At 34.8% G+C, this 25879-nt stretch overlaps 5 protein-coding genes across 5 annotated transcripts; 4 read left to right on the top strand and 1 right to left on the bottom strand.

Annotated features, from left to right (window-relative positions):
* The first annotated feature begins 438 nt into the window (after positions 1-438).
* On the top strand, positions 439-2058 carry LOC133035890 (uncharacterized). Its single transcript, XM_061112329.1, has one exon. It carries the CDS (start codon positions 439-441, stop codon positions 2056-2058), a length of 1620 nt encoding a protein of 539 aa, XP_060968312.1.
* A 71-nt stretch (positions 2059-2129) lies between these two features.
* Positions 2130-2736, top strand: LOC133035889 (uncharacterized). Its single transcript, XM_061112328.1, has 2 exons — positions 2130-2336; positions 2491-2736. The coding sequence occupies exons 1-2, from the start codon at positions 2130-2132 to the stop codon at positions 2734-2736; spliced, it is 453 nt and encodes a 150-aa protein (XP_060968311.1).
* An 8652-nt stretch (positions 2737-11388) lies between these two features.
* Positions 11389-12610, top strand: LOC133035601 (uncharacterized). The gene is made up of 2 exons (XM_061111619.1): positions 11389-11727; positions 11807-12610. The coding sequence occupies exons 1-2, from the start codon at positions 11404-11406 to the stop codon at positions 12047-12049; spliced, it is 567 nt and encodes a 188-aa protein (XP_060967602.1). The 5' UTR covers positions 11389-11403; the 3' UTR covers positions 12050-12610.
* Positions 12611-12629: 19 nt separating this feature from the next.
* On the top strand, positions 12630-14352 carry LOC115709793 (uncharacterized). Its single transcript, XM_061111618.1, has 4 exons — positions 12630-13058; positions 13146-13278; positions 13423-13913; positions 14014-14352. Exons 1-4 carry the CDS (start codon positions 12760-12762, stop codon positions 14207-14209), a joined length of 1119 nt encoding a protein of 372 aa, XP_060967601.1. The 5' UTR covers positions 12630-12759; the 3' UTR covers positions 14210-14352.
* A 352-nt stretch (positions 14353-14704) lies between these two features.
* On the bottom strand, positions 14705-15136 carry LOC133035888 (uncharacterized). Its single transcript, XM_061112327.1, has one exon. It carries the CDS (start codon positions 15134-15136, stop codon positions 14705-14707), a length of 432 nt encoding a protein of 143 aa, XP_060968310.1.
* Positions 15137-25879: the final 10743 nt, after the last annotated feature.

The raw sequence follows: 25879 nt of genomic DNA, 5'->3' as shown, positions 1-25879 counted from the left end.
AAAAAAAAAAAAAAAACCCCAGATTTAGATCTGAAGTTTAAGACAAAAAAAAAAACAAAAACAGTAATGTGATATTCTTTAATTTATGATGCGAAATGATAAATGAGGGTTGTTCTATTGTTAATTTGTCGTTTGTAACACAAAATGATTGGTAAAAAATAGTTGACAAATTACTACAATTGTTCATACAAAAAATTAGGGTTGTTCTAATGTTGTTTTACGGTTATTAATACAAAAACATTCCTAAATATATGTATCAGACAAATAGAATAAAAAAAACTAATAAAAAATATAATGGGTAGTTTTATTTGGTTGTTTTTCTATTGTTTTACTGTTGTTGTATGATTTTTTTGTTGATTTTGTTTTGTTGTTTTGCTATTGTTTTACTGTTGTTGTACTATTGTTTTAACATGAAATAAGACACTAGAATGACAGGTAATGGAACGTCTACCAGTACTCATCAAGAGCAATGGACAATGGAATGAAGATCACAATTATGTGAACTATGTGGCTAGTGGAGAATTCATACCAACAAAATGCAACTACGAAGAGCTACTGCAAATACTGCTTACTTCATTGGGGTGCGAAAACACCTGCACAACACTACAAATACAGTACCAAGCTAAAGAAGGAATACCGCCGATAAAAATATTCAACGATCAAAGCCTCTACTTTTACTTGGAATTGAAAATCAAAGAAACAGATTTCACCACATATCCACTATGCGTCAACCAGCAAAACAACAACACAACACCTGCTGCAACACCAAATTTGATATCCACAACAACACCGTATGAAGATAATGTGGCAATGATCGAAAACAACACAACAACGCTTGAAAACAACATAACAACAACAGAATCATACACAACGGGACAGCAAACAGAAGAAGGGGAACAGTCAGAAACAATAGAAGATGAGAACGACAAATTCGACATAATTGACTATGCAAATCTGGTTGCTGAAGAAATGGTAGAAAAACTTGAAAACACCAGTAAAAAACTGGATCCAAAAATCGACATCAACAATGCGAAGTTAATAACAGACAAGCATTACCCCGAAGTGGAAAAAGGACAGGCATACAAAGACAAGGAAACTCTAAAGAATGTCCTCAGCTACTACGCAATCAAAAACAACTTTCAGTACAAAGTGTGGAAGTCTTGCTCTCAAGAGTACAGTCTGAAATGTGTTTACGAAAGCTACAATTGGTCTCTACGAGCATCGAGAAATGGCCCAACAAACACATTCATAATCAGGAGGTTCTTAAAGATCCACACATGCCCCATAAATATTAGGCATGAAGACCAAAGGCAAGCAACATCGAAACTGATCGGGGAAAGCATAAAACCGAAGTTCTTGAACATAAAGACAAAGGCAACACCGATGGACATAAAAGGGGAGTTGAAATACAGGTATGGCATCAAAATGAACTATATGAAAGCTTGGAGAAGTAAGGAACATGCAGTAAATGACTTGAGAGGTAATGCTAGTGACTCGTACAGCCTAATACCGAGTTTCTTACACATGGTGGAAAAAACAAACCCGGGATCATTTGTCGATCTGAAAACAACAGAAGACAACAGCTTGCTCTTTGTTTTCATGGCGTTGGATGCATCCATAAAAGGGTGGGGAGCATGCAGACCGATAGTTGTTGTGGACGGAACGTTCCACAAAGCAGCTTATGGGGGAACTTTGTTGTGCGCATGCACACAAGATGCAGCAGGTCATATTTTTCCACTAGCGTTTTGTGTTGCAGATTCTGAGAATGACCAATCTTGGAAATGGTTCTTCAAAAAATTTAAAGAAGCGTATGGGGTCCGGGAACACCAATGCCTAATTTCAGACAGGAATGAAAGCCTCATCAAAGCAGCAAGAGAAATCTATCCAGAAATTACACACAGTTACTGCGGTTACCACGTTTTGAGCAACCTTAAAACAAGCTTCAAAACGACATCTTTGCCAAATACAATCTGCCATTCTTTGGAGCAGTCAAAGCCTACACAGAAAAGCAATTCGAGTTCCACATGGCTGAATTGGATGGATTGGACAAACGCATAAGACCTTACCTAAAAAAAGTCGGTTATGAAAAGCGGTCAAGAATTCATAGCCAAAACAAGAGGTATTCTACAATGACCTCAAACATATCAGAATCACTGAACGCCGCAAATTTGGCAGCAAGGGAGCTACCAATTACAACGCTGCTAGAATGCTTGAGAGCATTGGTGCAACAATGGACGCATACTAATAGGACAAAAGCACACAACACCTTTACTAAGCTATCACCAACTGGAGAAGACATACTGCTGAAAAATTACACATACTCATTGAATCTGGAGGTAACATATTCATTATGCTTCTTTTTTTTTTAAAAAAAAAAAAACTAAACAAACAGTAAGTAAATATGTTGTTGTAGTGTTGTTTTAATAGTTTTGTATTGTTGTTGTTACAATATCAGCTATGTTTGTTTTTTTGTAATAAAATTTAAAACAGGTTAAAGCAACAACAGATTACTTGTTTGAGGTAACAAGAATGAAAGAATTGTGGGAAGTAGATCTAGAAAAAAGAACATGCACGTGCAACAGGTTCCGAATAGATGAAATGCCATGCGGGCACGTTGTGGCCGTGATGAGGGAGATGAACATGGACCCGTACACCTACTGTTCAGATTACTACACAAAAAAAAAATTGGCTGGCAACTTATTCAGGGACAGTTTACCCAATAGGACACCAAAGTGAGTGGGAGGTACCGGAAGAAGTGAAGAATATTATAATCTTTCCTTCGCATGAAAGAGTAAAATCAGGAAGACCAAAAACATTAAGAAGGAAGGCTGGATGGGAAAAGGATCAACACAACAAGTGCAGCAAATGTGGTGAACTGGGGCATAACAACAGAACATGCAGCAGAAGACGTAGAAGGGAATAAAAACAACAACAGAACAACAGTGGAAAAATAAAAGAAAACTACACATACGTTTTGAGAATGAGATATTGAGGAATTTAAATTTCTGAAATACATAGGGAATACAGTTTTTATTTGAAAACATTGATTACATTGGGATTTAATGATACTTTAGATTGGATATTAAAAGATGTTTGATACTAAATTGAATATATATATATATATGAAGTTTATTATTGAAACAGTTTGTGTTTTTAATAATGAAATGAATATTTGTATTCAAAAAAACAGAAAAACTATAAGAAAAAAAAACATAAAAAGATGTGATGTGAAATGAAAATACTAACAAATTTAACATAACAACTTGTTTGTACATAAGAAGAAGAAAAAAAAACATACAGAAATAAAGATTACATATTGTCCACACAAAACGTAAGAAACATAACAGAACACCAATGTTTGTTTTCGAAAACAACATAAAAAAACATAAAAACAACATTAAAAAACCATAAGAACAATGACAGTCTGATTGAAAAAAACAAATCACTTCTTGGGAAGGCTGGGAGGGGCCTCGGATTCACTTTCAATGTTCTCAAGTTGCTTCTTCATGCCATAATGATAAAATAACACAGCCAAACGATCGCGGTGAATTTCCACATCAAAACCAGAGGATGGGATGGGTTTGCCATCAATGAAATACTCAACAAATGATGCTACAAAAACACCACAATCATTGGAAAAAAACAATAAGAAAACACAAAAACAGACATTATGAGAACACTAATAAAAATCAAAGTCACATAACAAAAACATAACAATACAAACAAGCAGTGAAAAACATTGAACACTATACATAAAACTTACGCTGTGACCTGCTCGGGTAAACCATCAACAGCAACAATAGGGAACGGTTCCATCGTGCTAAACTTAGCTTCGTTGCGAAGGCCTTTGAAGTCTAACATAGAGAAGTAATATGGTAAAATAACAGAAAAAGGCTTGGTAGCTGTCATATACCTTCCAGAACGCAATGAATTGTACAGATATATCCGCCTGTCAACTATGTTTAGACGACCACAAATCCAATGATCCTGTAATTTTACATTGATAGGCATAACAACATGATCAACCAAATGCCAAGGAGTGGCACATAATATCTTACCACCTTGGATGTACTGGGCCACATTGTGAGAAAGAGACAACACTGATATATCGTTGTTTTTCTCAACAAACTTCTCATACAAACTTGTTATGCTAGAACAAAAAAGGCAATCAGTTGTGGTGACTTTGATTTTCGGCTCGGCTGAGTACATTATTTTCTTACGAAGATAGTAGAAAATAATGTCAATGTGCTGTACAGAAAAAAAAAATTAGTAAAAAATCATTCAATCTTATAAAAAAAACTAACAGAACAACACTTAAAAACATACAATAAATAAATAAAATATATATATAAATAATAAAAAAAAACTTACAGAATTGGTAAGGAAACAATTAGGGTAGGCAATGTTGTGAAACCACATCTTGTTGCTAATGTCCTCAACACCAAAATGAAATGGCGGAAATATTGTGTCCTTACCCTTACAATACACATTAGTTGTTGTGCTAAAAAAATAAATAAAAAAAAATATCAAAACACAAATAAAAAATTAAAAATAAATGGAAAACAATAAGAGATATATAACTGAAAACACCTACAAAAATACTTACTTAGATTTATGCTTTCTAAGACCTGTATCAACCCAAGTGACAAACTCAGTTTCCAATTGCGGATCGACAGGTTCACCAATCTTGTTGTCCAACGGGCACAAACCACGCACATATTAACGACCTTATAAACATAATCATCAGGAGAAACTGAGGATGAACCTGATTTAGATGCACCAGAAGCAAGCTCAATGAATGGAGATTTCAAAACAGCTCCTTTCTTCCGATCTCTCTTTTGAGGACGTAAAATAGGAGTCTCTTGAAAAACAACCATTTCAAGATCAATCTTTTCTGAAGTCTCAACAGAAGCAGGGACATGAGTTGAGGAACCAATCTAAAAAAAATGGAAAAAAAAGAGACTTATTTTTTATTTCAAAAAGTACAATCAAAATACTAGTAAAACAACAATAGAATATCATATAAACACAAATTACAAAGAAAAAAGAAAAGAAACACAAACCAAATTCTCCACAGCTTTAACAGCAGATGCAATTGTTGCATCAACATCAATGTTCTCCTCCCCACCTTGAGACTGTTCAGACTGACAACAAAAACAACATTAAAAAACTATTAAAACAAACTCAAAACACAAAATCCACACAAAGGGCACATAAAATGATGGCCAAACAAGAAATACACCTGTTTGATCTCTGCAACAGGTTCCACAGGGTCAGACTTCTTGGCATCATCCACCTTGCCGGTATCATCATCCCTTGAAACAACCTCGGGGACAACAACACCCTCATCATTACGAACATCCCCCGTGTGAGCCTCATCCTGACCAGCACCAATACCAGCTCCATCAAGATCATCATCATCATCATCAGTTTCATCCTCATGATGTTCATCTCCTTTGTCATCCTCGATTTTATCATCCTCATCTTCCTCTGAAGTGGAATCTTCATCATCCTCATTTTCTGAAGAACGAAGAGCATCTTCAGACTGAGATCCATTGTGAGTATGACCACCTTGGGATGACTGAGAACATAAAAAACTTAAAAATATTAATTTACTGTATAAAACAACATAAAAACACTACTAAAAAAATAACAGAAAAAAAGTAAAGACAATTAAAAAAACACCTCAATAAGAATGTCGAACTTCTTGTTCATCTCAGCAACAGATTTCATAAGTATCCCTTGCTGGCTGACAACAACAGATAGACTCTTTTTTAATTCGTCAAACTCAACTCGGGAGACATTCTCATGAGCAGATGATGAAGAAGCACCCATCAAGCCAGGTTGACCAGCAGGCTTGGAACCACCTTTAATTTTGAATTTGACAGCATCGGGAGTAGTCTCACCAGAGAAAAAATCAGTAAGGCTCAAACTCACTCTCTCAACAGAAGTTGGAGTGATGTTTCGTAATTTTAACTGAAACAACAACAACAAAAAAAAAATATATGCACATGAAACTGAAATTATAAAATAACAACAACAATCGAAACATAAAGTATAACAAATGTATACAAAAACAACATTAAAACAACAGTAGAAATAGTGTAAAAAACAACAGAATTACCTCTTTCAAAGACCGATCGAAAATGAGGGTGTTCATGACATCCATTTTCACCTGACCCTCCTTGTCCTTGGGTAGTTTAGGCCAATTCAAAATCCTTGGAATGCCAACATTTGAGTACAACGAAAGTTTCCCAATAACGTACGGGCAACACTCGAAAAACAAGAATTGAATAGCCAAAGGAAAACCCAGTAACCTGTAATACCCACCATCCTCGTCACTACGAACTACCCTCTTATAACCAGAATCTATCTTACCCTTCAAAGAATGCATAGTGATATCAAAAAAATGCTTGCCCCAACCAAATTCATTATATCGACCACTATCGACAACATCTATTTCCTCTGACGAAACAACTTTACCCGGGGGACCACCCAACAAATAACACTGCACAAAATACAAGACAGCCAACTTGACTGCAAGATCGTCGTTATCCTTCAGATTGTCAGCAATAAAAGTAGTCTGAATAGCACCCTTGGTAATTTTTTTGTACCCCTTAAAACAATGTTTGACCAATTCATTATCATCTTGCTTAAATTGATAAAAATCAGAATCAACATGACAATCTAACCCGGTGACCAACGCAAACTCTTCGATACTAAACCTAAGATATTTCCCTTGGACACAAACCCAAAACTCCAACCCATTAGGCTGCTGAACCTCCCTCAATAGCAAACAATGAAGCAATTGGTAATGGATTATGTACTCCGGAATCCGAAGAAAATAACCAAACACAGATTTTGAAAAAATTTCCAATTGGCTTTCAGTAAGAATTCTCTTAATGTCTCCAATTACAGAGTAATACCCAGAAATTACTACTCTAGAATGATAGAATTGAGATTGGGTGTACTTGCATTCTCAATCCTAAAAACAGAACAATAAAAATACTGCTAAAACACCACAAAACACTACGAAATAACAATAAAAAAAAAACAATGAAAAAAACAGAGAACAGAATGCATAACATCACAAACCTCAACAATCCTATTAACAGAAATTTCCTCAGCCACACCTGATGATGGCAACACCTTGACAGGGGATTTACCCTTGCCCTAAAATAAAACGAAACAACACCAACAAAACAACAAATAAAAATTAAAAAAAAAACACATAAATAAATCAAACAAGATATATAAAACATATACAAATACAGAGACAAAAACAAACATATACCCAGTTATATGAACTTGAAAAATCGAATTTAACAAAAAAAAAAAAAAATCAAAAACAACAAAAGATAAATAGTAAAATACCTTCACAGAGACAGGCGGCTTAAGAAATTCAGATTTCAACTCAAAATCTGAGTCTGAGTTTTCAACCACAGTTCGAGGTCTTTTCCCTCGAGTGTTCTTCGAAGGTCCACCATGAGTTTTTCTTTTAGCAGAAGGGGAAGTGGGGCTAGGAGGGTTGTCTTTAATATTTTTTTACCCATTTTTGATTTGGGTCTGGTTTTCTGGGATTGTTTTGTGGGTTTTGTAGCTTTAGCCAGAGAAGGAGATGAACGAGTAACGACCATTAGAAGCAATGATGAAGGTATTTATAGACAAAAATTAGAAAAATGGGGGGGAAAATGAGAGGGAAGTTTAAGAAAGTGGGATGAGATTTGAAATTTTTTTCAAATGGATAAACCACCCACTACTCGAAACTGTAAAGAAAAACTGAAAATGGGGGAAGAAGATGAACAGTTGAGGAGAGAGTGGGTTATAGTAAAAAATTTTATAATCGAAAAAAATAAAAATAAAAATATATAAAAGTACACCACCTTTTTGATAAGTGTACAAAACCGTCAAATCAAAAAATAAAAAATGATTTCTTTTTTTAAACAAAAACGTGGCAAAACCCTATCGTGACAAGTGTAAAGCAAAAAAAACCATTGTATATTAAACTTTCCAAAGGCAGTATACTGCCAAAAAAAATTAAAAAAGAAAAACAGTATAAAAGTAAAATCCTCCGTGTCACAGTACAAACGAAAAAAAAAAGGAAAAAACAGTAATGGGTGTAAATTTCCGTATGAGAATTGAGTGTATGGTTTATTTTTTGGTAAACTTACAAAAATACTGGAATATGGGTTAACTTTTACAAAAATACTGTCACACGGAAATTTTTTCAAAAATACTGTGTTTTTATAAAACACCAGTAAAACACAAAACAGAACAACTCAAAACAACAGTAGAACACTAGTAAAATACTAGTAGAACACCAGTGAAAACTTAACACAGTATACTGCAGTATGAAACTTATAAAAAAACACAGTAAAAAAGAAAAAAAATACCGCCTGGCAGTATTTTTGTAAAAAAATAGCAAAAGTTAGTATACCATGTAAATTTTCCTATTTTTTTATGGCATAAATAAATAACACTATAGGATTATGGGTTTTTTAATTTTTTTGATATTTATATGGGTTTTTTATGCCATATTTTTGTAAAAAAAATAGAAATCCCATATTTTTAAAACAACAATAAGTTTTGCCAGAAAAGTCGCCGGAAAAGTCACCGGCAACGGAAAAGTCGTCAAAAAAATCACGGTCGCCGGAAAAGTCGACGGAAAGTCAACGGAAAAGTCACCAAAGTAAATGTCTCATATATAACTAAAAATATAACCGGTTATATGAATAAAAATTAATAACTCAAACCGGTTATAATTGAAATATAACCGGTTATGTAACACAATAAATAAAGAGATTTTTACACCTCATGTCAAAATTGACATCTTTTTTACATTTTTATCAATACACGGTTTTTTAAACTTTTTTAACTTTTATATTTTTCAATTTTACTTTTCAAAAAGTTTAATAATTACAATTTTACCTTTTCCCTTCTTCCTTACACACGTACACGCACGCCACCTCATTACTCCTTTCTTATTTTTTTTTTTTTGAATTTTTCATTTATCTGATTCTTCCACTCTTCAAACCGAGCTTCCCACGATCACCATTATCAAGCCCTAACCCATTTCTTCTTCCCACGATCACCTTCTCCAAGCCCTCACCCACGTTTTCCTCAACCTACATTGTCATCCTCCACTATATTTTTTCTATATAAATGGCAACCACTAGAAGTGGTTCGAAATCACCATCTCCGGCGAAGAAACTTTCTAAAAAATCGAAGAAGCCTCCAACTGTTACTTCCAAAGTCGAACCTAAGATGGGGTTAAAAAAAATTGCTAAAAATTTAGTGGCTGATGTTCCAGAGACATCGGGCACTAAGAAAAGAGCCCTTCCTGTTAAAGCCGATGCTCCTAAGACTAAGAGAGCAAAAATTTCCAAGTCTGCACGCGATGTAAGTTTCTCTTTGTTGTTTTTAAATTTTTCTTTAGTTTTTTTCTGGTTGTTTTATTTGTGGTGTTACATTTGATGATTTAAAGTTTTCCCCATTTTTTGTTCTAGGTTTCCTCAGATTCTGATTTTGAGGATGAAGTGCATGTTGAGGACCAAAAGCCCAAAGTTGAATCGAAGGTAATTTAAATTTGCTTGGTTTCATTTTATTGTGTTAATTTTTACATGAGCTTTTTAGGTCACTGGTTTAGGTGTTTATTAGGATGTTTTTATGTTTTTTTGGTGTTCTTTATGTATTTCTGTCATGTATTGTGGTTGATGTTGTTTTGTTGTTTTTATTCAGTTGTTGTTTGGTTGTTGAAAAATTGCCCAGTTCAATTCGTATTTTGTTACAGTTTTGAATTGCTTTTCCCCATTGGTTGTTTATATGTTTATTGTGAATTTATTTTCGGTTGTTTTACACACTATTAGTATTGAGAAGCATTTCACTAATTTCAATTGCAACAAGATCTTTCAGTGTTGTTCATTCTTTAGTTTTGTATATGTTTATTGTGAGTTTTTTCTCGGTTGTTTGTCACACTACTATTATCGACTACCATTTTCGAAATTTCATAACAACGAGCTTGTACAGTGTTGTTAATATTTTAGTTGTTTTTTTTATAAGTTGTGACAGTGTTGTTACTGTATTTTTTTGAAAGTTGTTTATCTCTTACATTTATCATACTGTAAGGGTTTCATAAACGTTGTTTTTAGGTTTTTTATTGGTTGTAATTTGGTTACTACATTTTTATATATTCATTGTTATTGTATCTAAAATTTGTTGCTTATGTTTTACTTTGTATTTCTTTTTTTTGCAGGTCCATTCTAGGACCTCAGTGAAGGTTGAAGGATTTGACCTACCAAAGAAAAATCCCCCTAAGGTGTCCTTTTTTTTTAAAAAAAAAAAAATTATTTTTATTATTTGTTTTCTGTTTTTGTTTTTGTTTTTTTTGTTTTTGTCCTGATTTATTTTGTTTCAATTGTTACAGGAATGGGATTATATTTATGACCAGAAGAATCTATTCATTGCGAAAGCCTATTCGACTGCTACTTTCCAGGTGATAGAGAACATTAAGTCTTGTCTTTCAGATGTACAGCTTGAAATGTTTTCGAAAACCTGTTTTGGTCATTTCCTTAACCTTCCTGATTTTAAAGTTCAACCCCAAGTGTTTCATGGGTTGTTGCTCCGGGAGGTTCAGCAACCTAATGATGCTGAGTTGTGGGTAATGATACGCGGTGTTAGGCTTAGGTTTAGCATTGAGGAGTTTGCATTGATTACTGGGTTAGACTGTGAAGGTGACTGTAGTGTCTTAGATTTTAAGCAAGAGGTTAATAGTCTTTGTGAAAAATATTGGCCAACTTCGTCCTCTATCACTAAGGAATCTGTTAGGGAATGTTTTACCACCAAGAGGTGGGGTGATTCTGATGAGGATGCTGTGAAGTTGGCAGTTTTGTATTTTGTGGAGTGGTTCTTGCTTAGTGGCACTAAGCATAAAAATGTACCCAAGTCTATTTTAGATGTTGTAGATAGTGGGAGGTACAATGAATTTGCTTGGGGTCGGAGTTCTTTTGAATTGACTATTTCCTCATTGAAGGGTAAGCTTGATAGTTGGGTTGAGGGTGTTAGGAAGGCAAGGAGTTCGGGAAAGAGGCCGAGTGTTTTTTACACTTTGATTGGTTGTCCTCATGTTCTTCAAATTTGGTTCTACGAGTGTTGTAAGTACATGAAAGGGAAGTACTGCCAAAAGGAAAACTCTCGTATTCCAAGGATCACTCAGTGGACATGCAATAGTCAGCCTACTTTCAAAGTTTTGAAGACTACTATTTTTGATGTTTCCAAAGATAAGGTATATCTGTTTGTTGTAATTTGGTTTTTCAGTAGTTGTTTTTATGTTGTTTTTCATTATTAATAATTTTCATAATTGAAATTTTTATTTTGGTGTTTTTTGATCAGCTGCAACTTTCAAATATGAGGCCCACGGCTGGTGAGTTCAAAGCTTTGAAACTGAGCAGTTTCAAGTTCGACACCGACTACAACTCTTACAAGAGTCTTCCTGTTCCCGAAGAGCCAACTGTTGCTCAGAGTGACATTTCTGTCAAGCTTGATGCTTTTTCTGAGAAATTTCATGGGTTGGAGGTCAAGATCGATTCGTTGCATACTTCCCAACAGAAGATTTCATCTGATTTGGTTGAGTTGAAAGAGTTTGTGTCTGCACAGTTTGTTTCTTTTGGTGCTCAGATGGCTTCAATGCAGACACAGTTTTCTACTGTTTTTGCCGATTCCTATGCCAAGGTATTTTAGTTTTTCAATAGTTGTTTTTCGGTTTTTTTTAAGTTGTTTTATACTAATTTAATTTGTAATTTCAATATAGGACAAAGGCAGTGACTCTTCCAATGATGATGATGGAAGTGGTGATGAAGCAGATTTTGATTTAAATGAATCTGAAGAAACTGATGACAATGAAGAAGAGAATGTTATGGGTGATGAAGAAGGTGAGGGTAGTGAAGGTGAACAGAAGGATGGTCAAGCTGATGAAGATTCTGACTCAAAAGAAAAAAATGATAAGGGCAGTGATGATGAATCCACTGATAGTGAGGAGAAGGTAGATAAGTAGACAATGTAACTAGGTTTTAGTTACTTTGTGTGGTTTATTTTGTTGTAAGTCCGTTTTAGGTAGTGGTCTTGTAATTCTATGTTCTTGTTATGTCTCTTGTTATGTTTTATTTTTTTTTAAGACATTTGCAACTATTTTTCAGACTATTTATTTGTATTTATTATGTTATTTATATGGCTGTGTTTATAGATTATGTTGTTCGCAATTTATTGTTGGTCTTCTTATTTTACTTGTTGTTTTTATTTTGTTTTTAAGTTGTTATGTAGTTTTTTTTTAGTTGTTGAAGTCTTTCACAAAAAATAACTTCACTTTTTTTCCATTTTCTTTTTCCTTTATTTTCTGTATCAAGAATTTCGTTGATTTCAATGACGGGCCTATTCAAATAGATGTTGAGGCTACTGTTCAGTCCGGTGTAAAAGCAGTTGAGATTATGGTAATGTTGCTTTTGTGTTGTTTTTTGGTTGTGTAAAGGTTGTTATTTTTTAACCATGCTCTAATTCCTTTTTAATACCATATATAAACAGATGTCTTCAGATGGAATTGGTGGTGATCCTTGTAAACAGATTTCGGTTCGAAAATGTTGAGGTTACGGATCGTCGTCTTGTTTGTTTTGAGGTATATTTTTTTTTTTGGTTGTTTTTTAGTTTCTTCATACTTTTTGTGTTTAACACTGTCTATTTTCTTTCATTTTTGTGGAAAAAATATATTAGATGGGTGCAACAGGTCTCAATGTTGACTCTAACATTGAACTTGAAGATGACCCAATTCCCGTTGAAGAAACTCCTCTTGTTGACAAGAGGAAATCTAAGAAACCCATAGCGCTGACGTCTCCGTTTTTGGAGTATGACTCTTCCATTTCTAGTTCTAAAGATGGTTCTGGTTATGGAGTTGTTAAGTATGTGGCTGGGTTGTGTCCTCTCGATGATAAGATTGGTGAAGATGTAGAACATAAAGACGAGAATGATTTTGACTTGTGGCTTGGTGAAGGACGCCGATCGAAGAAAGATCCGTAAGTGTTTATTTTCAGCATTTTTGTTGTGTTTTTGTTTTTTACTTTACTATTTATGTTTCAATTTTTTTTTTTTTAAAATGTTAGGCATGACAAGGACAAGGTTTACTTGAAGGGTAAGGATAAGATTGTTCCCCCTTTTCGTTTTGGCGTGGAAGATGTTGCAACCAAGATGTGGTTCCACAAGCTTGCATATCCTGGCCAATGTTTAACTAATTCTGTAAGTTAATTTATTTTTTTTTATTGATTTTTTTCAAAGATTTCAGTCTGTAGTTTTCTTCATGTTGTTTGTTGGTTGTTTTTTAGTTGTTGAAATATAATTCATTTTCTGATTTTTGAACATTTCTCATTTTTTATTGTTTAGCATCTGGACATCATTTTTTACTATCTACGTAAAAAAGGAAAGTATGCAAAGGAGCCAAAGGTTAAGTTCACAACCACCGATTGCTTATTCTTCAAAACCATTCATGCTTTGTATGAAAAATTTATTGCACAGAAAAAAAATCTTTCTTTGATAACTGCCCAGCATGCCATTGCTGATTATATCAGAGGTAGAAAAATGTTATGTGGTTCCCCTTGGCATTTGTGCGATCATGTTTTGTTTATCATCCATATGGAGACTGAATCACATTGGATTCTTGGTCGATTGAATATTGAGGAAAGGCGTATGTACATGTACAACTCCTTGTCGACTGCTATGAAAGATAGTGCTGCTATCAAAGCTTGTCAGCCATTTGCGGTGTTGTTGCCCCACTTTTTTGCTTTGTTTGATGAGTTCAAAAAGGAAAACAAACCGGTTTGTTTAGACCCTTTCGAAGTTGTTAAGGTTGATGGTTTGCCTCAACAAACCTCGAAGTAAGTTGTTTTTATTTTTTATTTTCAAATGTTTTTAAAATTTTGTATGTTATTTTCCTTTTTTAAGTTTTTCTGCTATTGTTTTTTGGTTGTTTTGCAGTGACTGTGGTTGTTTCGTTGCATCGTTCGCCGAATACTTCATTGATATGAAACCGATTTCTCCCATATTTGATGTTAAGAAACACCGTGATAGGCTTGCTGTGTTGTTCTATAAGTATGCTCGCATGAAAGAATTGGATTTTATTGATAGTGAAGATGAGGCTCCTCCAAAGGGTCCAAAGAAGAATTTGTCTTAGTTATCTATTGGTTGTTGTTGGAAATACTACTTTTTTTATTTAGCTTTTGTTTTTTCTATTACCAGATTATGTTCATAATCATAGACAAGTTGTTGTTTCTATAATGTTTTTTTCTTTATTGGAATTGGTTTTTTATTTGTTCATATTTTTGGATTTTTAATTTTTATATTTACTTTAACTCATGACAGCATACTATTAACAACCTTATTACAACCATCGGACAAACAACTAAATTTCATTTTAATCACTTTATGTAGTTTTTTTTTCCTTCTTATTAATTTTAACCTTCTTCCACTCATTTAATTATTTAACTATAATATTTGATGTTCTTTTGTATATTAATGATAATAATACCAATTCCCTATTATCAATATCTCTCCACATAAAGAATCACAATAAAAAAATGTATGTAACAACCAATCGTAATATGCAGTATGTGTTTTCTAAATGTTTTAATATAGTTGTTTTTTGGTTGATGTGTAGTTGTTTCCACTTCTATGCTGTAATTCTTCTGCAGGTCTTTTTGTTATGTCCCTTTTGTCCACACTTGCCACACTTGTTTTGTTTCTTTGTTTCCCAAGCTGCTGCCATTCTTCTTTTCCTCGGCCTTCCAGACTTGATTCTCTCCTTTGGAGGCAACACTATGATGTCTTCAAAAAATTCTGGAAGTTCCCATTCTCTTACGTTTCCAACTGGGTATACTGTTTCTTCATATGTTTGCAGCCATGCTTTTGATGTGTAGTATTGTGCACAGTAGTTGTATGTGTTTATGTTCAAGTCCTTCATGACGGCGACTGCATGGTTACATGGCATTTCATCTTTTTGAAATCTATTGCATGTGCACGTCTTCTCCTTCAAGTTTACTATTCTTGTTCTGTCTTCATCTATCACCTCAAACAGGTTTTGGTTTGCTGGTTTCACCTGCATGTTTTAAACCAACTTTAAAACAACCAAAAAACTATGCAAAAACAACTGTTTTCATTTTACTTTATGCGAACGATAATCTCAACTTATTGTTAGTCGCAATGACTGTACATAGTTCCTTATGAGTTTTTTCTCAGATGATGGTGTCAGCCTTATTGTGCATTTTTGTGCCTCCTTTCTATTATTGTATATCCACTCTTGCATTTGTGCCCTCAAGCACTCCATTAATGTTGTCACTGGTGTTTCCCTTGCTGCTAAATTTGCTGAGTTCAGTGCCTCAGCTATGTTTGATGTCATGGTAGAGTACCTATAATTTGGACAGTTTCTGTCATAGTTCTACTTTTGAAAAAAAACTCAAACGCAACGCAAAAACAACGCAAATACAACGCTTTAAATATGTGAATATATCATTAATTTTATCCTTCTTATTAGTTTTCACCTGTTGTTTTCTGAATGATACCTTGACCATTTTTCATGGCCAATTTTTTCCAGGTACGGTCTTATGCGCTTATCCAAGTTGTCTAGCTCCCTCATATGGAATTCAAACTCCATTTCTGTGTAAGCTTTTGCAGCTGCAAAGAATGGCACTCTGAAATGCTTTGCATTTTTTTTGAATTTTGTTTTGAGGTTCGACAAAAGGTGGAAGATGCAGTAGCCATGTGTTATTTCAGGGAACACTTTCCTAGTTGCTTTGATGATGCTTTCATGTCTGTCTGATATTAGGCATTGACATTCTCGAACCCCGAATGCTTCTTTTATTTTTTTTAAGAACCACTCCCACGATTTATCGTTCTCAGAATCAACTATGCAGTATGCTAGTGGAAAAAATTTCGATTCTGCATCTTGTGTGTTGGCAGTGAGCAACGTGCCTCCATACGCGGCCTTTAGGAATGTACCGTCTACCACGATGATTGGTTTGCAGTTTGGCCAACCTTTTATAGCAGCATTCAATGCAACAAATGCATATTTGAAACTGTCATCATCATCTTTCTCTATGTCTATTAATGTTCCTGAATTTTAATCAAACAGGATTTTGTCAAACAACATGTACGCAACGAAATAACAACGCAAAAACAACTGTTTTTTCACAAATATTTTCAAAGTAAAATTTTTAAATTTTTTTTACCTGGATTTGTTTTCTGTAGCATGTACAGGTATCTTGGCAAGAGATTGTACGACTCTTTAGCATTCCTATGTAGCTGGGTTTGTGCTCGCTCTTTACTACGCCATGCTTTCATGTAGTTCATCTTTATTCCGTATTTGTCTTTCATTTCTGTCTTTATGTCTGCAGGGCTGAACTTTGTTTTCAGGTTCAAGAATTTTGGTTTTACAAAATCTGCTATCAACTTTGATGTAGCTTGTCGTTGATCTCCAAATCTTATTGTAACTGCACATGTGTGTTCTTCTTCGTAGCTCCTTATTATGAATGTTTCTGTGTTTCCATTTTTTGTAGCCTTTAAACTCCATTTGCAGTTTGTGTCCAAACACACTATGTTGTATTCTTTTGTGCAAGATTTCACTACTTTGTATTGAAATGTCTTCTTGATTGCAAAGTAGCATAGTGTACTTATCAATGTTTCTTTGTCCTTGTAAATTTGCCCCTTCTCTATTGTTTCATGTCGTTTGTCATTGATGATAATCATTTCTGTGTTGTCCACTTCCTCTTCTTCTTCCTGGTTGTTTTCGAGTTGCTGTACCATTTCTGCAGCCACAAGCTTTGCATAGTCGGTGAAGTCGAAATCTTCATCTACTGCTGTAGTTTTTTCTCTGTTGTTTTCTGGTTGTTGTATGGTTGATTCTGATGACACTGTTCCTGTTTCTAGGAAAAATGTATCAACTTCACCAGATCCCATCGTCTGCGCAGATAGTTGTTGCTTGGAAGTTGTTGCCGTGTTGTTTCCAGGTTGCTGCAAGTCTTCCTGTGCTGCGTTGTTCTCATACGATTCCATGATCATATTGTTCCACACCATTGTTTGGTTAGGTGGTGCCGTGTTACTGGTTTTGTTCACACACAATGGGTACCTTGTGAAATCAACCTCCTTCGTTAATAGCTTTATGTAGAACAACAGACTTTTGTCATCCTTGATTTGTAGTGGTTGGCCTCCTTCCTTCAGTTGATATTTCAGTTGTAGTTGTGTTGATTCATGGTTGCATTGGAGTTCTTCCATCATTATTCTCATTAGTTCCTCAAAAGTGCACTTGGTCGAAATTAATTCTCCACTTGATTCATAATCAACATAGTTTTTTTTGTCATCCCAATGCCCATTGCTCTGCACCAATATTTGTAATGGTTCCGTTTCCTGAAATAATGTAAATTATTTACTTGGTTCAGTTTTTGTAGTTGCAAACAACTATTTTAATCTGTCAAAACAACCAATAAACAACTCTTTCCACCAATAACTTATGCATCTACCACTTTCAGCTGGCCGACTATTTATATAGGTTAAATCAACTATCAAACAACTATTTTAAAAGCAATCAGTAATTAATAACAATAGATTCATATTTTCTAGTTTGTAGATCTCAAACAACTATTATTCCAACGTAAAACAACTTGTAAACAACAGTTTCAGAATAAAACACTGTAGCAACTATTTATATGCGTTAATGTTTATTTTCATGCAAACCGTTGTTATTTTTTTGTCAGCTTCATCAATATTTCATTATTATTTCAATTTAATCCGGTTTTCATCAATTAATATCAAATTTCTATTCATCTACACTAAAAGATGTTTTCACGTTCATGAAAAAATTTGTTTACCTTCAATTCTCCTTCTGATTCAATCATGGATGAGTTTCTTTGATTTCCAGCTCTCCTTCTACTCGGTTCTTCTCCTCTGATCGCGATTTCCTTGTTCAATGATTATTGTTTTTGAGTTTTTTTTGTACATCAATGGAGGTTTCCTGGTTTTTTTTTCCTTTTCGTTTTTGATTTTGGATTTTTGGGATTCAGCTTGTTTCCTAGGAGTTCTACATTTTCTTAGATTTTGATTTTGCTGGTTTTGGAAGAAAGATGGTTGAGATTGGGTTGTTGGGGTTGGACGGCTGGGTCACGAAGAAGGGTGCGGCTGTGTCACGAAGAAGATGGTGTTCCGTTTTGCTTGGCCGGTATTTTTGTAATTACCAACTTTTTAGTTTCCACTTTTGTTTATTTCCTTTTTTAGGGTCATAAATGTAAATTTCATCTATTTTTGGTCTATAATAGAAAAAATCTCATAAATAAATACAAATAACATAAAATAAATCAAACCAGTTATAATTAAAATATAATCGGTTCCAAAACAGAATTATAATGAATAAAAATAAATAACACGAAATAACTCAAACCAGTTATAACTAAAATAAAACTGGTTATATAACATAATGAATAAAAATAAGTAACACGCAATAACTCAAACCGATTACAATTAAAAACAAAGAAGAAATCAGTTCCTAAAACACTGAAATATAAATTAAAAACAAAACTAGTTCCACAATAAAATAGTTCATAATACATAATACCTCATAAAACCGGTTATAATTTTTTTTTAAAAAAATGTGGGGATCAAATGTCTCGGATATAATAAAAATAGAACTGATTCTATAACATAATGAATAAAAATAAATAACACACAATAACTCAAACCGGTTATAATTAAAATATAACCGGTTCTGTAACACAATGAATAACAACAAAAAACACAAAATAACTCAAACCAGTTATAATTAATAGAACCGGTTCTATAATAGTGTTATAATGAATAAAAATCCATAACACGAAATAACTCAAAACCGATTATAACTACAATAGAACCGATTATAAAATATAATGAATATAAACAAGTAACACACAATAATTTAAACCGATTACAATTAAAAAATAAATGAGAAATTAGTTCCTAAAGTCAAAATTCAGAGTATATTCAAGGTGAAAATGATCAGCTCAATTGATACTGATGCAGACAATTGTATTTATAATGCAGCAGAGTACAAACAGGGGAAAATGGCCAGTGATCTGAGCCTTACACGTGGAGCTAATCAATACAGGCAATCATTACAATCATTGCATAACAGAAAATGAATCTCTAAAAATCTGTGCTAACGGTAAGGATAGGACAACTGTGATTGTGCATAGGGATTGCAAATTTCCAACAACTTGGGAGATCATAAAGACTGAAATACCCCCTGCATATTTTATCCTGTAACACCACCCCTCAAACGAGAGGGTGATGAAGTCACTCCGAGTTTGTCAATCAGGAATTGGAATCTTGAATGTGCAAGACCTTTAGTCAGACTATCGGCAATTTGGTCATGAGATGGTATATATCTGATTTCCAACTCCTTTTGTAGAACCTTGTCTCTGACGAAGTGCACATCTAACTCGATATGCTTTGTTCTGGCATGATAGACTGGGTTGGCAGCAAGTGCACTAGCACTCATGTTATCACACCAGATTATTGGTGCAGCAGGGAGTTTAAACTTCATTTCTTTTAGTAACTCCTGAAGCCATGTGAGTTCTGCAGCTAGTTGAGCCAAGGCTCTATATTTCGATTCTGTACTAGATCTTGCAACCACCGTTTGTTTCTTAGAGGACCAGGATACGAGTGAGTCACCTAGGAAAACACAATAGCCAGCAATAGATCTCCGGTCATCTGGAAAACACGCCCAGTCTGCATCTGAGAAACCCGTGAGTGAAAGTCTATCACTTGGGGTTATGTGTATGCCATGCTGCATAGTTCCCTTGAGGTACCTTAGTACCCGTTTGGTGGCATTCCAATGGACATTTGTGGGGCATTTCAGAAATTAACTGAGCTTATTCACCGCAAAGGAGATATCTGGCCTTGTATGACTCAAATATAGTAAGGCACCTATAACACTTCGATAGTGAGAAGGATCGGCCATTGGTTCTCCATCTCGGATAGACATTGGTTTATTTGCTATCATAGGTGTAGGACTTGGCTTTAGATTCATCATGTTAACTCGTTGTAGTAGTTCAGAGATGTATCTCCCTTGTGATAGATAAACACCTGTGTTATCCCGAAATACCTCAACACCCAAGAAATAGTGCAACTCTCCAAGATCCTTTAATGAAAATGTCTTGTTTAGTCGAGCAATGAACCTTTCCAATTCTGTTGTCTTGCTGCCTGTAACAATGATATCGTCGACGTAAATCAAGACCATAATGACATACTCTGAGTGTTTTAACATGAAAAAGGAAGAGTCAGCTTTGGAATTCACAAAATGCCACTGCAGTAATGTGCTTTTAAGTTGCTCATACCACACTCTTGGCGCTTGTTTCAGGCCGTAAATAGACTTCTGCAGTTTGCAGACATAATGTGGCTTAGATGGATCTTCAAATCCTTGAGGTTGGGCCATATAAACATCCTCATCAAGTGTACCATTTAGAAAAGCGTTGTTAATGTCCAATTGCCTTATAGTCCAATTATAGGCCACGGCAATAGTCAACACAACTCTAATGGTAGAGGCTTTAATTACCTGACTGAATGTCTCACTAAAATCCACCCCGGCCTTTGATGAAACCCTTTAGCTACAAGGCGAGCCTTAAATCGTTGAAACACACCAGCTGCATCAAATTTTTCTGTGTAAACCCACTTATTACCAACCACATTATAGTGTGGTGAGGGAGGCACTAACACCCATGTCTTATTTTGACGCAAAGCTCCCATTTCAGTATTCATAGCCAAGTTCCACCCCTCATGGTGGAGTGCCTCCTGAACAGTAAGTGGGACACCAGAACCTGTGTGAGAAACCAGAACCCGTGGCTTAAAAATCCCAGCCTTGCCACAGGTTATCATGGGATGTTGAGGAACATTTGGTTGAGGCAGAGGCACATGTAAGAGTGACTCAGGAGAAGGGAAAGGAATAGGTGAGGCAGCTGTTTGGGAATGGACTGAGGCAGGGCTAGTAGCAGAAGCTTCAGGAGTATGCAAAGAAAATAAATCTGAATTTGTATTTGGTGCAGCAGACATGTGAGTATCAGAAATTACCCGGTCTTGCGAGGAAGGTGCCTGAGAATGTGATGCTGTAGGAGACCGAGATGGCATTGTATTAAATGGCAAGTCAAACCAGGAATGTGGGATAGTGACAGTGACTTCACGTTCAGCTTGGTAATTATGAAAGAAACCGTGTTGACATGGGAATTCTTTTTCATTGAAAACAACATGTCTTGAAATGTAAATTCGGCCATGTGAGCTAAGACATTTATAACCTTTGTGAACATCACTATACCCTAAATTCACACACTTTGTTGAATGGTATTGGAACTTATGAGTTTGGTAGGTACGAAGGCATGGGAAACAGGCAGCCCCAAACACTCTCAATAGTTTATAATCGGGTAGTTTAGAGTACAAGACCTCAAAAGGAGTTCTGTGACCAAGCACAGAGGTTGGCAATCTATTGATTAAGTAGACTGCGGTCTGAAAGGCATCAGACCAGTATTTTTGGGGCATTGTTGCCTGTGCAAGGAGGGTGAGTCCCATTTCATCAATATGACGATTTTTTCGTTTAGTTCGACCGTTTTGAGCTGAAGTATTGGGACAAGAGTGATCAAATAGTATGCCATTTTCTGTTACAAGGCTCGAAAAAGCCTGGTATTGACCACCTGAATCACTTCTTAGTTTCTTTATTTTCCTACCAAACTGAGTCTCTACCATAGCTTTGAATTGAATAAAAGCTGATAAAGCATCAGACTTGTTTTTCAATAAGTATAACCAGGTATACCTTCTGTGATCGTCCAGAAAGTGTATATAATATGTGAAGTTAGTGTGTGAGTTTATGGGGGCAGGCCCCCACAAATCCGTATGCACAAGATCAAACAAACCAGCAGCTTTAGAATGTGATTTTTGAAAGGGTAAAGCATGTGATTTTCCATATTGACATGCATTACAAAAGTGTGGAATTTCATTTAAAGGAAATTTTACATTTGACAGTCTTAGAACTTGATTTAAAACATTAATAGAAGGATGTCCTAGACGCCTATGCCAAATGTCTTTAGGGAATGATGATTAACATGTGTAACAGGTGGCTTGTTGGTAGTAACAGCCGAGTAGACAGAGTGAGTTTGTTGTGACTGTGGTGAGGAGTTGAGTTGATACAATCCATCTTTAAGGGTCCCTTGCAGCACCACTTTCCCTGTGCTTTGGTCCTTCACACAACAAAAACCAGAGAAAAATTCGACAGAGACATTATTATCAGCCGTTAGTTTTGAAACACTAACCAGATTTTTAGATATACTAGGTACATGCAACATGTCATTGAATAGTAAGGAATTAGTAGTGAAAGTTTGAATTAAACCTGTGCCAATGTGAGAAATAGGTAGTTGACTACCATCACCAATGGTAATTAGTTCCTTACCCTCATATTTTGTCTTGTTTTGCATTTTATTTGCATCTGCTGTCAAATGATTACTCGCACCACTATCGGCATACCACGAGTCATCGTTGATCATTTCGGGTGTAGCAACAAGGGCAGAGAATTGCTTGTCCTGACCTCCTGTAGTGTTGGGTTGATTTCCCATGTAGCTTTCATCATATCTGTTATAACAGATCGCAGCTGAGTGTCCATACTTGCCACACACTTGGCAAGTTGGTTTAGGCCCATTACTTCTTCCTCGATCCCTTCCTCTTTGACCACCTCCTCTTGTGTATCCAGTATACTGTTGTTGTTGACCCCTGCCTTGATTCTGATTTGAACCAAATCTTCTATGGCCTGCTGTGTTGGATGACCCACTCGACCCAGGTTTTTGTGCAAAATTTGCTGAAGCATTTCCCACCAGTTTGCTACCAGCAGAGATGGTATTAAGTCTCTCGAGCCTACCATCAAAGCTAAGTAGCATACTCTGTAATTGTTGCCAAGATGTACTCTCCTGGGATTCGATTAAGACAACAATAGACAAGTATTCTACATCTAAACCAGATAAAACATTAGAAACAAGATGTCTCTCTGGATAGGGTTCACCTGCAAGTGCTAAGGAATCAGCCCACATCCTCTTCATCTTCAAGTATTCTGCCATGGACTGAGACCCCTTGCGCGTGGTCTGGATCTTGGTTCGCAAATCATCCATATTTGCCCGAGAGTGTGCACCATATAATTCTTCAAGAGCATTCCAAAGAGCAAGGGCTGACTGGCACCCCATGACTTCAGATGCGATTGCTTCTGTCATTGATCCATATAACCAGCCCATTAAGAGCTGGTCATGAACCAACCATGTTTCATATTCTGGGTTGATGTCCATTCTAGATCCAGGAACATTAGCGACTGGCTCTCCTGTGCGAATGAACTCAAGCGGCGGTGGACGAGTCCCATTTATAAACCCGTCCAACCTATGTCCTCTTATGATGGTATTCACCATCGTCTTCCACAGAGGAAAATTATTACGGTCAAGCTTCAAGGAGAAGGGTTGGCTAAGAGTGTTGCTGAAAGGAGTTGAGATTGGAGAAGGGTTCGAGGAAGAAGGTGTAAGGGTCATGGTTGAAGCTGCACCAGTATTTTGGCCAGCAGGAGTCTGACCGCCTTGATTGGTTGCACTTGCCTGATCTTGTGGAGTCGACATTGCGTTGGAAAATTTGGCTCTGATACCAAGTCAAAATTCAGAGTATATTCAAGGTGAAAATGATCAGCTCAATTGATACTGATGCAGGCAATTGTATTTATAATGCACCAGAGTACAAACAGGGGAAAATGGCCAGTGATCTGAGCCTTACACGTGGAGCTAATCAATACAGGCAATCATTGCATAACAGAAAATGAATCTCTAAAAATCTGTGCAAACGGTAAGGATAGGACAGCTGTGATGGTGCATAGGGATTGCAAATTTCCAACAACTTGGGAGATCATAAAGACTGAAATACCCCCTGCATATTTTATCCTGTAACACCTAAAACACTGAAACATAAATTAAAAACAAAACTAGTTCTATAATAAAAAATCTCTTAACACATAATACCTCATAAAACTTATTATAATATTTTTTAAAAGGTGAGGATCAATTTGAAAAAATACTGAGGCATAAATATGAAAAGAACCAACTCCATAACAAAATAAATAACACAAATAATAACACACAATAACTAAAAATATAATATAAAAAACCGGTTATATTTATCAACTAGTTAAAAATTTGAAAAAAACTAGCTTCGTAAAGCAACTAAGATAAAAACTCGCATACAAAAATCAGTTAAATAAAATAAATCAATAAAAAACTAGTTCCTTAAATTAACTAAATAAAAAATCAGTTCTCGAAATAACTAAATTAAAAACTAGTTTCTAAAATAAATAATTCAAGAATTAATTTGTGAATTCATTAAATAAAAAACCAGATAACATAAATTAAAATAGACTCGTTTCCACAACAAAATGACTAAAAACAAAATAACACACAATAATCCAGAAACCGATTATAGATTAAAAATATAACTGGTTTTATAACATAATAAATAAAAATAAATAACACAACATAACGCAAACCGGTTATAATTAAAATATAACTGGTTCTGTAACATAGTGAATAAAAACAAATAACACAAAATAACTTAAACCAGTTATAATTAAAATAGAACCGGTTCTATAACAATGTTATAATGAACCAGTTTTATAACAATGTTATAATTAATAAAAATAAATAACACAAAATAACTCAAACTAGTTGTAACTAAAATAGAACCGGTTATATAGACATAATGAATGAGTATTTTTCAGGTAGCTATGACATGAGTGTAATTATTTGGTGGGTTGGAGCATGTTGAATGGATGTTTTTGTTTAAGCTATTTTATTTAACTGGTTTTTGTGTGTGAGTTTTTATCTTAGTTGCTTTGTGGAACCAATTTTTTGTGTTAAATTTTTAACTAGTTGATAAATATACTGTTTCTTTATATTATATTGAGTTATTGTGTGTTATTATTTGTCTTTATTTATTTTGTTATGGAACTGATTCTTTTTATATTTATGCCTCAATATTTTTTGAAATTGATCTCCATTTTTTTTAAAAAAATTATAATCGGTTTTATGAGGTATTATGTGTTATGAGATTTTTTATTGTAGAACTAGTTTTATTTTTAATTTATGTTTCAGTTTTTAGGAACTGATTTCCCCTTTATTTTTTTAATTATAATCGGTTTGAATAATTATGTGTTATTTATTTGTATTCATTATATTATATAACTAGTTCTACTTTAGTTATAACTGGTTATAATTTAATTATAATTAGTTTGAATTATTTTATTTATAATTTATAGGGGCCAAACCTTCCTCAACTCTAATGGAACCCAACACTTAACTAAGTAAAGATACAAGAGGGTTACTTTTTGATCCTACTACCTATAGGAGTTTGATAGGAAACTTATTTATTTAACATAACGAGACCTGATATTTTTTATGTTGCGTTATTTATTTATATAACATAACCAGTTCTACACTTCATCTTGAGGGTGTTAGAACAGAGGATTTCAGAGAGAGAAAAGAAGTGTTTTATTGATTTGCATCTTATGAATTTACAAGAGTAAGATTATACTTATTTATAGGCAAAGGAATTGGCTTAGAAGCCAACTGATCCTTGTAACAGAAAAAACAGTAAAACCAGTAAAAATAACAAACTTATACTAACTAACTCTTAACAGGCCCCTTCAAGTTGGAGCGTAGAAATCTCGAACGCCCAACTTGGATACAATATCTTTAAAGTGACTGGGAAAAAGAGGTTTAGTGAGTATGTCTGCTAAGTTGGCTTTGGATGGAACATGGCTCATGCGAAG

This window comes from Cannabis sativa, chromosome 3 (genome assembly GCF_029168945.1).
Source record: "Cannabis sativa cultivar Pink pepper isolate KNU-18-1 chromosome 3, ASM2916894v1, whole genome shotgun sequence".
In the NCBI taxonomy this organism is placed as follows: domain Eukaryota; kingdom Viridiplantae; phylum Streptophyta; class Magnoliopsida; order Rosales; family Cannabaceae; genus Cannabis; species Cannabis sativa.
The sequence above is the reverse complement of the archived record's forward strand: the minus strand, read 5'-3'. Positions and strand labels throughout refer to the sequence as shown.